The sequence below is a fragment of the Artibeus jamaicensis genome, unplaced genomic scaffold, assembly GCF_021234435.1.
Source record: "Artibeus jamaicensis isolate MK-2021 breed Jamaican fruit bat unplaced genomic scaffold, CSHL_Jam_final contig_391, whole genome shotgun sequence".
NCBI lineage: Eukaryota > Metazoa > Chordata > Mammalia > Chiroptera > Phyllostomidae > Artibeus > Artibeus jamaicensis.
Window position 1 is genome coordinate 28,301,295 of NW_026521814.1, and position 16,270 is coordinate 28,317,564.

General features: G+C 41.0%; 1 protein-coding gene across 1 annotated transcript in view; it reads right to left on the reverse strand.

Moving 5' to 3' along the window:
- The window catches only part of DNAH7 (dynein axonemal heavy chain 7), a 221,069-nt gene that overhangs the window by 23,080 nt on the left and 181,719 nt on the right, over window positions 1-16,270 (reverse strand). The window contains exons 55-59 of the mRNA XM_053665233.1: window positions 11,806-11,982; window positions 10,505-10,666; window positions 8,224-8,424; window positions 3,917-4,078; window positions 781-966 (exon numbers count right to left, since the gene is read on the reverse strand). Coding sequence (XP_053521208.1) covers window positions 781-966; window positions 3,917-4,078; window positions 8,224-8,424; window positions 10,505-10,666; window positions 11,806-11,982 — 888 coding nt within the window. The remainder of the gene's footprint in view (window positions 1-780; window positions 967-3,916; window positions 4,079-8,223; window positions 8,425-10,504; window positions 10,667-11,805; window positions 11,983-16,270) is intronic.

Genomic DNA, 16,270 nt, shown 5'->3' on the forward strand with positions numbered 1-16,270 from the left:
TCTAGAGCAGGGGCGTCCAAACTTTTGGTGTCTCTGGGCCACACTGGAAGAAGAGTTGTCTTGGGCCACATGTTCAATACACATGTGAAACAATAATGAAAACTAATAAGCAAAAAGAGGTCTGTGCATAATTTTCATGATATCTGCCACCACGGACAAGCAACAAAGTCCTCACACAATGACCCTAATTATACAGTGGCCCTTTGGATAATCTCTTAGAATTGCTGAGCGGGTCCCAAGTTTGTGGCCACTAATACAGGAAATGTACATACCTAAGAAATAAAACTTAGTATAAGACTTAGTAATAAAGCTAAATAATGTTTTAAGTACATTTATAATTTTGTGCTGGGTTCCATTCATAGCCATCCTGGGCCTCATGCAGTCCAGGCGCTGGACACCCCTGCTCTAGTGAGATAATTACATGTAACTGCTTTGTAAATAATGAAACATGATATAAATATTAACTGTTATTCTTACTAGCATTTTTAACCCCTCTCCCATGTATTTCCATTTTCACTGGGGACAATGGCTTTTTACCCAAAGGGCTGAATTTATGAGGAAACTATTCTTAAGTTAGAAACATTTCTGCTACTCCCCACACCACAGCCAGCAGGAAACCACTGAGTCCCTCCATGCACGGGGTTTGCTTTGCCCCTACAAGCCCGAAGAAAGCACACACAATGTTGGACAAAAATCAAGGCCTCTGGGAAAACCACCATTTTCCACAGCAGAGGAATCTCGTAGTTTGCTGCTTTGCGTTTTCTAGAAAGGCATACGTACGTCACCAGAAGGGGGAACAAAATAGATGCCACTGGAGTCAAACTTATAGCCTGAATTTTCAACTAATTCCGGGTTGAAGAACTTGTCTAGGATGCTGCGCAGCGTGCGCCGGTCCCAGTCGTCCGTCACCCTGCCTCCGTAGTTGCACTCGCCGGTCATGTACCGCAGGGCGTCATACGGCAGTTCCTACCGTTGAGAGTTTAAGAGTTATCAGTGATGCGTGATACAGAATTGTGTTTCTTGTCTGTTTGTATGATTAAATTAAAACATCTTACCAAAAGCTGGCCTTCACACCATTTCCCTTCATATACTTCCCTGCTAATTGTTGCCATTTCCCCCAAAGTCTTTCCCTCCTTTTGTGGTTTGTTATAGCATTTAGTCAATGCAGAGAAGAGATCTCTATTAGCTTGTGAACTTACTACACAACCAAAGCGAATGGATCCCCTTCTATGAGCCAGACACAAAATGAAACAGAATAGACCGCAAGCTCATCCTTGTCACCTTTCACTGCTGAGTGACATTCAGAACACATCCAATATAACTCAGAGACAACCAGTGTTGATTTTCTTCACCACCTTTTCACATCCATAGATATATTCGGACCATTGGAATCCCACTGTATATACAATTTTGCATATAACTTTTCACCAAAACTCATGAAAATCTTTCACCATTTTATGAAATACTCTTTGAAAGTACTATTTGAAGAACTAGCATCTAATACTGAACACTTCAGTTGCTCTTTGTTTTCTACCGTTTTAAATGATTTTTCATTAAACATACATTTCTAATGATTCGGTAGTCTAGCTTTCTGAAAAGGAAATTACTACGTCAAAGGAAAGGAGCTTATAAAAAGCAGTTGATTAACATCACCAAACTGCTTTTCTGACAGGCTGTAGCAATTGTAAAAATCAGTTTGATAACCCAAAGATAATTAATGTTGTGTTAATTTGCATTGCTGGAAAACTAGTGAGGCTCATAATTTTTTCATATGCTTAATAACATTTGTTCTTCTGTGAACTATTCATTTTTCAATTAAAGTTTTAATGGTTTTATTTTATTTGTATAAGCTGTTTTACAAATTGACTTTTATTTATCAATTCATGGAAATGTTTTTCCTGTTAGATCTCTTTTTTATTATAGGCTCTTTTTATCGCATTAATATTTTTTACTTTATTTTAATTGTTGTTCAAGTACAGTTTTCTGTTATTATAGGCTCTTATATACTGAATTTTTAAATGTTTATGCATGAAATGCTCAACTTTTCACATTGCAAATTTTTTTATCCTAAACATACTTACACACCCACCACCAGTACAGACACACCCCAACACACACCAAAACAAGAACAGCACAACTGCCCGCCTGCCAGGTAGGTTACATACATCTGCTTGTACTTTTTCTTTTATAGTTTAATTTTTTCATATATAATTTTTTAATTTAACAAGAATTGCTAAAGTATGAATAATCTAACTTAATTTTTTTCTAAAAGCAAACAACCAATTATTCTATCATCATTTATCGAATATTTCTTCCATCTTAGTAATTTAAAATGCTGAGTGTACTACACCTAATTTCTACACATATTCATGTTGCTGTTCTTGTCTTGGAGAGCTTGCAGATCTTTTCACTCAGCATGGTATATTCAGTAAACAGACACTAACTGAGCTATTTACTATGTATCCTGCTTTTTGTTTCCTGAGGAAACAAAAGCAAACAAAGTCACCTCGAGTGGCTCGTGATTTGACAAAATGAGTTCTCCCTCTGAGCAAAAGTTTAGAGCTTGGGTGGGTAGCAGTTCCATTACTCTGATGCTGTCAGAGAGTGGAAAATCGGGAAGCGAAACAGAACTCCATGAGATAATCATTCCTCCTTTTGCTTTAGTTTAAACTGTTACCATCTCTTGCCTGGGTTATCATGATGTTCTTCAGTATTAGTTAATTAGGACTGCTGATAGTGGCTTAAAACAACAGAAATTTATTGACTGATGGTTCTTGAGGCTGGAAATTGGAAACCAAGGTGTTGGCAGGGCCACACTGCCTCCAAAACTTCTGGGAGATTCCTTCCTCGCGCCTGCCACCTTCTGGTGGCTCCAGGTGTTCCTTGTCTTGTGGCAGCTTAATGCCCATCTCCGCCTTTGTGTTTACGTGGCTGTCTGCACTGCGTGTCCAAAATTGCCTCTTCTGATGAGACCAGTCCTATTCTGTGAGGACTCCCTCTACTCCAGTATGAGTTAACCTATCTTAACCAATGACATCTGCATCAACCCCACTCCCCAACAAGGTTATATTCTGAGGTACCATGGATCAGAACTCCCACGTATATTCTTTCCGGGGGGCACTAATTCCACTGACATCACCTAAAACTGGCCTGCCATCTAAGTCCCCCAATCCATTCTCCTCTTGGTTGCTAGAGCAATCTTCCTAACATGCAAATATTCTCCTAAAAGCACACCAAAATAGCAGCAGAATAAACTCTCAAATCAGTTGCATGGCACACAAGAATGCTCCAAATCACTTACAGTTAATCAGATGTTTTCATCCGTTTGCATCTTTTTAAAGAATTGAGGTACATTTGATATATAGCATTATATTAGTTTCAGATGTACAACATAATTATTTGCTATTTGCAGACATCATTTGCACTTTTTAAAAGCCTTTTTATTATTGCTTCTTCACATTTATCTACCTGAAAACCTTCTGTTTATTCTTTCAGTCCCAAGGACCTGTTCTTCTGTGGAACCATGACATTTCTCTAAAAATAAAGTCATGCTCCAGAACAGAAGAAAATCAGTCTGCTTTTTTTTCATTTTGAATCCTGGTTAATTTATGATATTCTCAAATTTTTTTCAAAATAAGAACATTACGATCACTTTTCAGATTCTCTTAGGTGCACATCTGTTAAAGTAATGAATAAAATACAGGTTCCTAATAGACAAACTGACATCCTAAGGACCTCCTACAGCACTTACGATATCCTGTTGTAATAAAGTACTACTTAATAAGCTGTTGGGAACTATCTTGCTGTTCATTTTGTAAGAGGAGGAATTAATCAGAAGTCCCTGCTTACTGTACAAACACTTGCAATGTGATAGAAAGGAACACGGGCAATGCCCTTGCTGTGATTTCTGTGATACCTCGTACTGGTTCAGGAACATCTGGAGCTGCTGGACGCTGATTCTCAGGTCCGTCTCGTTGAACTCATACGGAATATTCCACCCCAGGGGTCCAAATTTCCGTCTCTCTTGCACCAAAGCGTGAAAGAAACAGAGGCCATAAAGTAACTTCTTGAATTCCTCCTGTAATAAGAAAAAAAGGTGCCACATCATTCATTTTCCCCAACATTGCATTATACTAACCATCTCTTAAGATGAAAGCAATCCCTTTTTTCTTTTGCTTATAAATATATCCATCTCAAAATATAATTAAAACACAATCAAGTATGTTTCTATAGGCTTTTTAGGCAAAAATACACCCATTGTACCCATGTTGGGCTGGCATGCGAATCTGTGTACACTGGGTTTATAGCAAAGCCTGTCTGACTTCATGTTGCCTTACAGGGTCTTGGAGGTTCCAACGGCAGCATCACAGGGCAAGAAGAACAAATCCCAATATGTGGTCCCAGACCTTCACAGAGGAATTTCAAAGGAGAGAGTGCAAACCAACTCAGCAGCCCTACAGAAAAGGACTGACTTTGGACTGAAACTTTGGGCAGACCCAGGACCTTTCTGTTTGCTCTCAGGTAATAAGTCCTACACTCACTCTTAATTCAGAAAACAGAAGGTTTGATGCAGTATACTGATTATTTGCACCCTCCAAGAGGCGAATGCAAACTGGCTCAAATAGAGCTTGAGGGAGGGTTTGGAAAGAGATTTCCCTGAAGAGAGCAGCTGCTGCACTGGGAGAAACTTGCCTCCATCCACAAGGGAGAAGGAAGTGGGGGTCTATCTTCTTAGTCCGCTATGGCCTGGCAAGAGGAATCGCTATGACTCTCAGAGAGCTCCAGCCTATTCTCTGCAGCTGGGGTGGGGCCGGAAATGCAAATCGCAGGCCCGAAGGATGAGGGCAGTCTTGGACACAGGGCAGTAGACACTGAGGGGAGGTCAGCCCCCACCTCTGATGTGGGCCACTGCTGTGTGAGTCACCAGGAGCAGATGGGGAGCCAGCCTGGGAACGCCAGCCAGGGTGGCTTTAAAGGTTTCCTGGTCAACAGGACTTGAGTTCTGGGGTGAGAAAACCCCAGGAAATGGAGCCCGTATTAAGGAAGTGCTGGAGAACCAAAAGCTGAGGGGAATGAGGAGCAGTTTGCTGAAGGGAAGTGCTGCCAAGGGAGATGGGGTGACAGTCACAGGGGTCCATCAGGGCCCCCAAAGGAGCACCCATGAAAGAACTCATAGGAGAAGAGGTCAACTTTAAATCCTACGTACAAGTGCCAAGTCCAGAGACTTCCTAGCAATAGCTGCCTAGAGCAGGCGCTTGTGTCCCTCTCGGCCTCATGACCGCACATACTTTGAAATGGGCAGCTGTCACCTGCAGGAAGGGTCACAAAGAGAAAGACGCCCACTCCATTGTCTCCCCCCAACAGCATGAAGCTCACTGACTACAGGCTCGAGGTGAGGTACTGGAGGGTTGATGCATACATTTTTAATAAACGTTGAGGTACTGGTTAATACATTATACTTCCTGATGTCTGAATCAAGGGTGGTTTTGCAAGTTAAAGCAACCATAGGCCATTTTATTACCTGACAATAACCAGAGAAGCCATCAGGCTGTCCAAAGTTTTATCCAAGGACAGGGGAAAGTCTTCCCTGTGAAATAAAGTTGAAAGGGAGAGTGGAAGACAAGAGTAAAGTAATAAACTTAACCGGAGAGGTAGGAGAAAGCAAACTTAAACACACTGCACTAATTCTGGAACTATTTTAGCTATTTTACTGAGCAGATCAGTAAACATGTTGATGCTGTGGGAGCCAGGTCTCCCACTGTAGAAGAAGGATGTGCAAATACAGAACGAGGAAAAGCAAGAAAAAACCCCGAGGAGATGGACCGAGATCAGAGGTAGTAGTAAGAACACATTACTTCTAAAATACGCATGTGAGTGTACATGCATGCATATACTTATTTGTATGCATGTATATATGTGTGTATATATTTGTGCATATGTATATATATACATATATATATAGTACATGTAAATATTTACAAGTTCTCTCTACTGAAAGGGCCAAGAACCAAAGACAATGCAGTTAGTAATGAGCTCTCTCCAGCACCCAGATTTTGGTCTTTAATACCAGTTTCCTCTAAAAAGGAACTAGGACTCTTCAGAGAAAGGGCTGGTTTCAAGCCAGTGGTACTGATAAGCCAGGAGAATTTTCTGCCAGAAAGTAAGAGGGTAATGATAACAACAGACTTTTTAAAATGATGGGACCTAAAACAAGTGCCGAGGAGACCATTTGGAAGAGTGCCCACTGACCAAATATAGGACAATTTGAGCAAAAGGCTTAAAAATAGGAACGAACTGTAAACCACTGGGGGACAAAAACCCCACGGAAGCCATGAGCCCACATCGATACTAAGGAAACAAATGGGGGCGAGGGGAGGCCGGAGGCTGACAGTGGGCGCCGAGCGTCGGACCTGGAGCGAGTGCCAGAGCCCGACCCATCCCAGGAAATGACATGGCTACGGGCTCAGGTGCGTTTTGCTGAGAAACGGGACAGCTGCATGGCCCTACAATGGCTCTTTGCAGGCTGACTCTTAGTTCCAAGGGGCAACACAGGTGTCATACAGTAAAGAAACAAGGGAACACGTTGTCCAGGTAATTAAAATTAGCATCATCAATGAGGCATCAATGGGCATGTGATAAATATCCCAGCGTGAAACCCTGAGGACACAGTGTTGTTTCTGGCTAAGGATGATGTATAACATGAATCTAAACATTAAGAAATATTGAGCTTGTCCAAAATATAAATTTATTTTTATAAAAGGGTGGGGAGATGAATTCTCCGGAAACGTCAGTCTCATCAAAGACAAAGAAAGGCTGAGGAAACGTTTGGGATTAAAAAAGGCAAAGAGAGAGAAGAACTAAACACGCACTAGCCCTGGGCCAGTCCTGTAGCAGCGACCAGGGCCAAGGCCCTCGTGAACCAGCGGACAGGTCTGCATCACAGATGGTAGATTAGATACATAGTGTGTCCTCGTTCGATTTACTAGACTAATAACCAAACTGGGATAACACCTCTCTTCTTAACAAATGTACACGGAAGTGTTTATTTAGGAATAGAGGCCCAGGACATACCTAATTTACCTGCGCATTGTATGTAATACCAGGAGGTGAATATGGGCACTGGGCACAGGGGATATTCTTTGTGAAACTTTTATACTTATAACTTTTCTGTAAGTTTAAAAATATTCCCAAATAAAAAGTTAAACCAGAACAATTACGATGTGCGTCTTTGGCATTGGAGAGGATTTGAGTTTTGGTTTGGACTGTGGTTCATAAAAGCCCTGACCAGCAACACGTGTGACTACCATTGCAGGCACTTTGGGTCTAGAAAAAAGGAAGTAAAATTTTCCAGAAGGGCTTCTGTCCAGCTGTAACACACAGAAATGCCCTCACCACCCACCTGGGACTGACCTGCTCTTTCTGGGCCTAATCAATGCAAAAATTGGTCATACAGCTGACCTTAGAAGCTTAGAATAAGGTTTGAGTTAGTTCGAAATATAGGTGCTTCTTTTTAGTACCTAAGACTTTTGTTTAACGAAAGTACTTTTAAAAAAACGTTTTCCTTTGATGTGTGCTTAAAACACATTCCGGCTTCAAGCATGTAAGCTTTTAAATGGCAAAAACTTACCAAGGTTCATAACCTCTCTTCAGAAGAAACTCTTCCATTTTTAATTATGGTAAAACGCTGTGAAACAACTTTAGGTCCCAGACACTCACACACAGAATTCTAATCACGAAAGCAGTAGGTGGTTCCCCTGCTTGCCTGGTGATGCTAAAAAAGACCCTTATGAGTCCCATCAATCAAGGAGTAAAATCATTTTGGCTCTCATTATGGTTATATGGAGGAAATATTTTTATATTTTAATTTAAAGATATGGCTCCAAATAGCACAGGGCTCAGTTAATATCCTGAAACAAGATTCTCCAACCTTGCAGATTTGTACTGGGAATGGCTTACAGCTGATTTTCTAAATAGAAAGCTACATTATTAATGACACCCCACAAGATCTCAGCTGAGCAGGAATGAGGCTGGTAGTAAAATTAAAATAAAATATTAATAAAATTGACTTCGGCACAGTCAATAATCAGTAATCAAAACCAACTGCACTGCAGTGCAGGAGGCCTATTTAATTTGTAGTTTCGTTCAGCACACACATTCGCGATCACCAGGGGCCACTTGAATTGCTTTACAGGGCTGAGGTAACAAGACTTGGCCATTACTAACAGGCTTTTTGCAGCTGCCAAAGAACTCGGGGTCAGAGATTGGATCCATGAGGTACGATCGGATGATATTAGCCCGTAAACCTTTCGGTGCTTCATTGGTCATTTTCACTCCATTCTGCAGTACAGACACCGGGAAATTTGGAGATGGGTAACTTGTCAGCCAAATTCGGAAATCTGGATGCGTTGACTCTGGGCTTAACTCCTGCAGGAAAAGAAATCAGATACAAAAGCACAAATAAAATCAGTGAACTCTCCGGATCGCATGGGTCTAGGATGGGCTGGAAGTGGGAGGAAGCATTTCTACAGAGCAGATCTCACAGCTGCAATTTAAGGCAAAAGTCTTAAAATCTGATTCTGCCCTGGAAACAGTATATTTGATACAATTAAATCATATGACTGTTGTTGACATTGCTGAAATACTTACAGAAATTATTCTCTGCCCCAAAGCTGGATTAAGAATAATTCTTTTGTTTGTTTGTTTTTGTGCTATAGCCATGTTGTAAAAATAAGCAACACACTATAGATATGTCAATATTAAACTAAGCAGGGACAAAAAAGGAGCATTTTGAACGGTGAGATGAACTGGTGTATCTTGAAACAAGAAACATATCACTAGGAGCTCTATTTGTTCAGGGGGCTGGTCAGGCCTGCACTAAGGAGGATAATAGAATGCTCAGCACTGTGCCGAAGGCCGTATAGACTGGGGACAGCTCTCAGGGGCCCTTCCCTTTCTCCCTGTTCAGTCCCACTTTCCACTGCTATCTCTCCCAACTGTCCATTCAGTGGGATCTATATTTTTAAAATTGCCAATATCGGTCAGTAAAAACATTGAGCATTCATGTGGTAAGGGGGTAGGAGTGAATTAGGAGGAACGCATAAGTGCCTAGGTTCTTTGGTAAGTGGTGAGGGCACAGTTTTTTTCTCCTACTAGCTGCCCTAAGTCCAGTGACTTAAGCAACATGACTCATGGGGCTTTGAGTCAAGTTCATCCATTAGAGACCTCTCTCTTCTCCTAGATGACTCGCTAGTGGGAATATATGGTATACAGTTCAACAGGTCATAAGCATGGCCAAGAGGCAGTGGAACCACAGGGGAACAGGCACAAATATAAAATCTCTAATATAAGGCCTGAAGGATGATCGGAGGTTGGTAAGGCAAATAATAAAACAAATAGTTTTTCAGGCAGAAATAACATCTATTACAATGGCTTACATTCTTGAGAAAGTGTGTTATGCATTGAAAGGGAAAGACGTTCAAATGGACAGAGCATGGAAGTCAAGGTGGGAAGAGGCCAAAGAGGAAGCCTGACAGGTGGGCAAAGGTGGGAGGAGGAAGGGTGTTGAAAACCATGATGCAGGTTTGAACTTCGCCTTGCATGAAACGGGAATCCATTGAAGGGTATTAAGCAGTGAAGTAATATGCATTTACTAATTCAGTAAATATGTATTGATTGCCTGCTGTGGGCCAGGCACTATTCAAGGTGCTGGAGACGAAGCAGAGAAGAGAACAAAGTTACTGTCCTCACGGTGCTCCCATTCCGTGGGAGATACAGACAAAACAGTGACAAGTAACATAAAGAAAAATACAACCTGCTCCTTAAAGTTTCATTTGAGCATCTGGATAGTGCAAGTTATATCATCACCTTGGTTATTTAGTAGCTTGTGGCACCCTGAGTTAGAAGGGGGCTAGAGTCGTGGTAATTACAGAGGACACATTTTCTCTCTGTTTACTGAAATCAAGTCCCAGGTGCTCTGTTTGCTTGGTTTAACGAAATGGGTTTCTTCCTGGAATTTCTGCTTACAGAAAGAGGGCAGTACTGTGACCCAGTGCAGAGAGGGTGGAAGGGGCGGCCTTTGGTTGGGGACTGATCCTCTGTGGCAGGATCACTAGCTAGGTGGGTGAGAAGTGAATTAAAGAAAAGTTCTACCTTGAAATGTTTTAGAGTGCCACATGAATTTCACCCTAAAAAGCCTCCTTGGTTGTTTTGGGGCCACTGCTGTAGAAAGTAAATTGCTTCTTCCTACCCTGTTGTTCACTCTCATCTTCGAGGCTGCCCCTCCGGAGGGGCCCTTTCCGTGACTGAGAGGATCCAGCAAGGTCTGGCTGTGTGCCCTTCCCTAGTGAGTCAGCTCCCAAAGCCGGTCCATCCCCTGTAATCCGGACATGTTACTTACCTGCAACCCTCTAAATTAGAGGACAGGAATGGAATTACTTAGATCTTTTATATATCACTGATTATATCGAGGGAATACAATTTAATACAAATAAAGTCATATTTTTACCTCACAAACTCTCTCAAGGGTTGGCATCCAAGAGGTAGCAAGGTGACAATTCTGAAGAACAACCCATGTTCCTTCCTTGACAGCTTTTTCTAACATCTTCATAGCTATGGGCCCTTGGCCTTGACCGAGAGATAAAGAGCTGAGTTTTGATCCCCCATATCCCTGTGTACAAAAGTAATAAAGATGGGAAAGAATCAATATTATTATTATAGGAAATGTTAACATTAGACATACTGAAATTTAATTAGGTAGCATCCTTCAAAGGTTTCAATATATGCAGCCCTAAAAAAACTCTTACTAAGAATCCTATAACCACTTAGATAAAACAGCAGTCAACTCCTGTACAAAACAGTCATGGCAATGGATGACAAATTTTGCAGGGTTTTTAGTTGTTGAGATAAGGGACAGAAAAAGAAATTCCGAAGACTTTTAGCATGAGGAAGTGATGAGAGGGCTTGGTCATCATGCAGCAACTCCTAAAATCCAGAGCCACAAAGAAAACAGTGAACTTGTCCAAGTCTTCGAATATTTTAACTAATTGGCTACAGCAGAACATTTGGAGAAATAAACCATTAACCCCTAATTCCCATTTAAAAGTTACTTTAAAGAATTTTATGGGGATGTATGCTTGGAATTCATTTCTACTACATCCTGACTCATCTGTAGCTTCTGGGCACCGGGTCCGTGGCTCCCTGAGCTCCTTCTCTCTAGGTTGGTGACCATCTGAATGCTCTTTGGAAGATGCCTTGAGTTATGGCAGCCCTGGAAGAGTGAGGCCCTAAGCCCAGTCAGAGCGCCCATGGCTTACCCACACTAGCAGGTAGAGCAGCAGGAAGCAAAGTAAGCAAGCGAAGACAATGCATTGAGCAGTCCCACACAGGGGCCAGGAATAATCATGATGTAAAATGTGGGAAGTGAACTGGAGAGGAACCGGTGGGTCTCAAAGGGCTGGAAAAGTTGTGTTGATTTCAAGAGGGCGAGTCTCACACAAAATGGATATTTCCAGCCACCTCCATCACTTCCGCTCTAGTCCTACCCACCACTGCTCTTCCTGGATTTTCAATATCCCCCTTAACTGTTTGATAATTTAGACAAGGAGCTATTTTTAATATTAGAGTAGCCATTTAGGTATCAATTTCTTGGTACTTGGTCAACCTCTGGACCCCCAAGTCTTCCAAGGGCTGAGTGATAAATTTTTACCATTGCCTCACCACTTAGCATTTCAAGTATAAGGAAGTGCATGTATACAGTATGTACATGTACTTACACACGCATGGATAACTCAGTCTATTTTAAAGTACCTGGTCCTCAGCGAATTTTAGAAGGGCAGCCATGGGATCCGCTCCAGGGGAGAGCACAAAAATCAGGGGTGCACAGCAGTTACTATCTGCAAATGCCTTGCATAAGTCAAAGGGGGGTGGCTCAATGAATATACGTCCCAATTTGTTGGTAATGAATTCTTGCAGCATTGGAATAACCTACGAAGAAACAAGAATATATTTAAAAGAATATTGACAATTTGCCTAAAACCTTAAAAAGTTCAGATTCAAGGGTGTTCTAAAACAAAGGACTTGAGCTTAGTTACTCATTAATGTTGGTAGGCAGTTAAAGGCATCACTTTATATTAATGCCTTTTAGATATAAAAAATGATAAATATTTAAGTAAAAAGGTGGGTGCTAGACACCAGAATTTGAAGACATGTTTCTTGCTTTTAATGAGTATTGAACACATAGCAGATAGAAGAATATAAGAAACCTTAGCTCTTTACTTAAGTTTTAAATAACTATGTTCCAAAAGTCCAAGAAATTTTAGTGTGATTCATATAATACTACATACCTTCAAGAAAGAACTGATGTATCTGGAAAAAATGCTTTTACAAAACCAAATCACTGCGAAATAAACCCATACCCCTGAGAAACAGGCAAAACTACACTGCATAATATTTCTGATAGCAGGCGTGCACATTTTCTGGAAGCGTGTTAGAGAAAGGGCAGAAGGTCGGGGCTTAGGGCCCTCTCAGGCACCGAGGGGGGAATGGAACTGCATTAATCAGTACAGCGTTAGCGACATCACTCCTTCTCTCTGATGAAGGGTCTAACTTCATCACACCTGGGCAACGACACCACATAATCATGACTCAGGTGTGAGCCAAACAAACGATAAAAGTACATTTAACAAACAAGTCTCCCTGTGTCCAGCTCACCAGATTATGTAAACATAACCCAGCAAGAGGAGAAGTGGAGTGAGAAGAATGCAAAGAACTTTTGAAGACCCCAGAACCATTCTCAATGGACACCTGCTCTACCTGGGGATGGAGTTACGTGGACACACAACACACTAAGTTAGGCGGCAATTCCGCCAGCTCACTGAGGGCCGTGGAGCAAACTGCAGGGACAATTTGCAGGTGCCAAGTATTTCAGGAAGATGGGCTCCTCTGGAAAAGATTACAAGTATCTACAAAGTTTAAGTGTGTATTTTCATGAACATGTCTTCACACAGGTCTGTAAGTAAAGGTCATTGTCACCTGACAATGCCTTAAAACACTGCCCACCCTAGTGTGCGTGCGTGTGCGCGTGCGCGTGCATGTGTGTGTGCATGGGCTGAGGGTGTGAGGGTGAGGAGCTGAGAGTGGAAGGATATTCAGGCTTCCACTGGAGTTTGTAACCCCTTCCCAGTATCTCTCTAGATTAATTCAAATATGGAAAATGTGTGGAGGAGAAACAATAAATTAAGTACCGTGACATCAAGGCCCTACCTAACAAGACAACACATATGTTGTTTGTGCACATTAAGTATCGATTGAATCAGTGGATGAATAAACAACTCAAGGTGATTTCTTTTGTGGCTGTGGGATTTTAATTATAGAAATCCTAATAAAATTACAGAAAAATAAATTCACCTTAAAGTTTCATTTCTAGGTTAAGTTATTTCATGGTCAGATATTTTGAATGGGCACAAATGTCAAGCTTATTGCAGGAAACTAAAAATACCCTGTCTGCCCCAGGCCTCGTCTCTGTCCTTCCCCTTCCTGTTCTTTTCCTATTGTTGGTCTTTTCTCACTAGATTAAAAACAAGAAAACGTTGTTTTCATAACCTCTTTCCTCCCAAGGCTGACTTCTTTACTACATTACAGTTTTACACACAGAATGAAAGCACCTGGCCCTTAAGTGCGTGGTTTAACTTTTAGCAAGTCTGCGTTGTAAGTGGCCCCTGATTTGTGAGTGGTTCTGGCTGTTCTCGGCCACTGCAACATGCAGACACGGCTGGTGTGAAGCGATTCTCCTGTTAGCCGTGGACAGAGGTGAACAGAGACAAATTGCAGTGTTTCCTTTTTAATGTTAAAACTGAACAAGGCTTGCTTGCTCCCGAGACGGAACTGTCACTACAAAGGTGAATGAGGCTGTGTTAGCAATTTAATTTGCAAGGTGATGGCTTGGGTTTGCTTCTGCGATCTGATTTTGCCAGCACTGCCTTTGTGAAATGAAATCTGCCAGTAACAGAAATTACAAACTAATCTAGGCAGCCATCTTCCAAAAGGCAGGGAAGAAGTTTGTGGTCCCTCATTTATGTTTTTCTATGTATTGCAAGTTCCCACAAGATTTATCTGAGGTCAGTGAAACATATTAACTTATATTTGACAACTTTCTTATTGAAAGCTGATTAATTTACTTTTTCATTACAGTTCAGAAGAAAACTGTGGCCAGAAGCTCTTCATTTTGCAAATAGACCCAAAGCATTCTACGCTTTAGTATTTATCCATTTGTTATTCTTCTTTGCTAAATAAAACACCACGGACTATTTATTACACTTTAGAGGAAAGTGCAGGTCATCTCACTTTTCCACAGGTGATCTAGTCAAGAGCTTTTACATCTTTCCAAGCAAGAGCAGTGGAGAACCTGGCCCTTGTGATTTCTTACCTAGGTGGAGTGGGATTCGAGGGAAGAGCAGTAGAAAGGAGGTTAAAAAAATTGCATTGACAAATAAAGTATATTTTAAGTATATAAAGTATATTATAAGAGGCAATCGCTGATTTTCCAGGTGGGTGTTGTAGTATCTCATGACTTAGATATTACAAAGAAATAAAATCTATATAGCCAGAGTCCAAATACTAGTTCCATGTAGCACTGTTACTTTCTTGGGTATGCGAACATCATTTTAATTGGGAAAACCCTTTTAAAAGCATAATTGCCATATATATTTAAAAATATATAGATTCCAAAATCAACAGTTCATCACTAGAAATTAGAATACCTGGTAACAGTAAGATTGAAAGGTTTCATAATGTAAGAGCATACTACTAACTATTTTTATACCAAGGGTTTCAGATGCGATAGTACACGTAGATAATGTCTCACTTAACACGGCATCACACTCACTTTCACCAGGGGCCACATCAGCCTCGAGGTTGCCTTCAAAGGGCCGAACATAATGTTGGGACTGTATACATGTAACTGCTCCTTAACAGTTAAGTGAGACCTCGGCACTGCTGCTGGGCAGAAACAAGGGATACAACAAGGTGGAGGGACGGATTTGGCCCACGGGCCTTGTCTTTGCCACCTGTGACTTAGGATAAATTGAGTCATGTCATAGTAGCAAACAATTTCCACATCATAGTGGCTTAACACAACAAGAGCTTATTTTTTGTCCCTGCAAGTTCGCCTGGGTGTGCAGGTAACTAACTCACTGTGCTGGCTCAGCAATCCAGCTTGTTTATGGTTTAAATATCAACACAGGATTCCACAACTTTGATGGCAGGTGAGTGCCCTGGAAAATCTCACACTGGCAGTTAAATGCTCACATTTTATTGGCCAAAGCAAGGTATATGACCAATTCCCCCCGCCTCGAGTGTGCACAAAAGGAAAGAATTGAAAATATTGCTGAGAAGCATTAATTTCTACCCACTCATCCACCCATCCAAGAAGAATTCTAGAGGAGATGGGGTACTAAAGTGTTAGAGCAGCTAAGAGAAGGATGAAACCATAAATGTAATCTCAATTGATTTAAATACAAAAACATACAAACAAAGCCACCTCAGCTTGAATATCTAACTCATCACCTCCCCCAAAAACACTTTAAAAAGAGAATATAAAAAGTAATAGTTGATCTATTTGGTATAGCTCAATTTATTTTCAGATTTACAATGTCAATTTTTTTAGTCGTAAAACTGAGGAAAAGACTTTCATAGAGGAAACTGCTGCAATTAGGAAATGGTTCGTTAACCACTTTTAATGAACAGAGGGTTCTCTGTTTTTCACATATTGAGGGAAGAAGAGCAGCAGCATATGCAGGGTCCTTTTAGTGTGCCTTTGTCCAGCTTAGGAAACCAAGTAAAAACCTTAGAAAATTCTAATAAAAGGTTGTGAAGGCAGAAGCCATATTAGACAAGATTTGAAGCGTTTCATATTCTCCTTTATTAATACTTGAAACAAAAACTTCTTAGGCTTAACCCTAAAGTTCCAGTGGAGATTCATTTTTTAAAAGAGCTACCAAGGGGATGTCTCATCCTCCATCATCAGTTTAATAATGATTCTTAAACAACTATAATTGCTTCCAGCACCTAAGAGCAGGGCAGCATTACGACTTTAATGGGACCTAGGCACATTGGGGGCCCCTTCCCTCATTAAGAAAATTAAAAATTATATTTTACAATTGTTTGGGTATAACTGCAAATATAATATAGATTGGGTCATATTTTCTGATCATAAAAGAAATGAAAACATCTTCACAGACCCCTAAAAGTGTCATGGTCCCTAGGCACTTTGCCT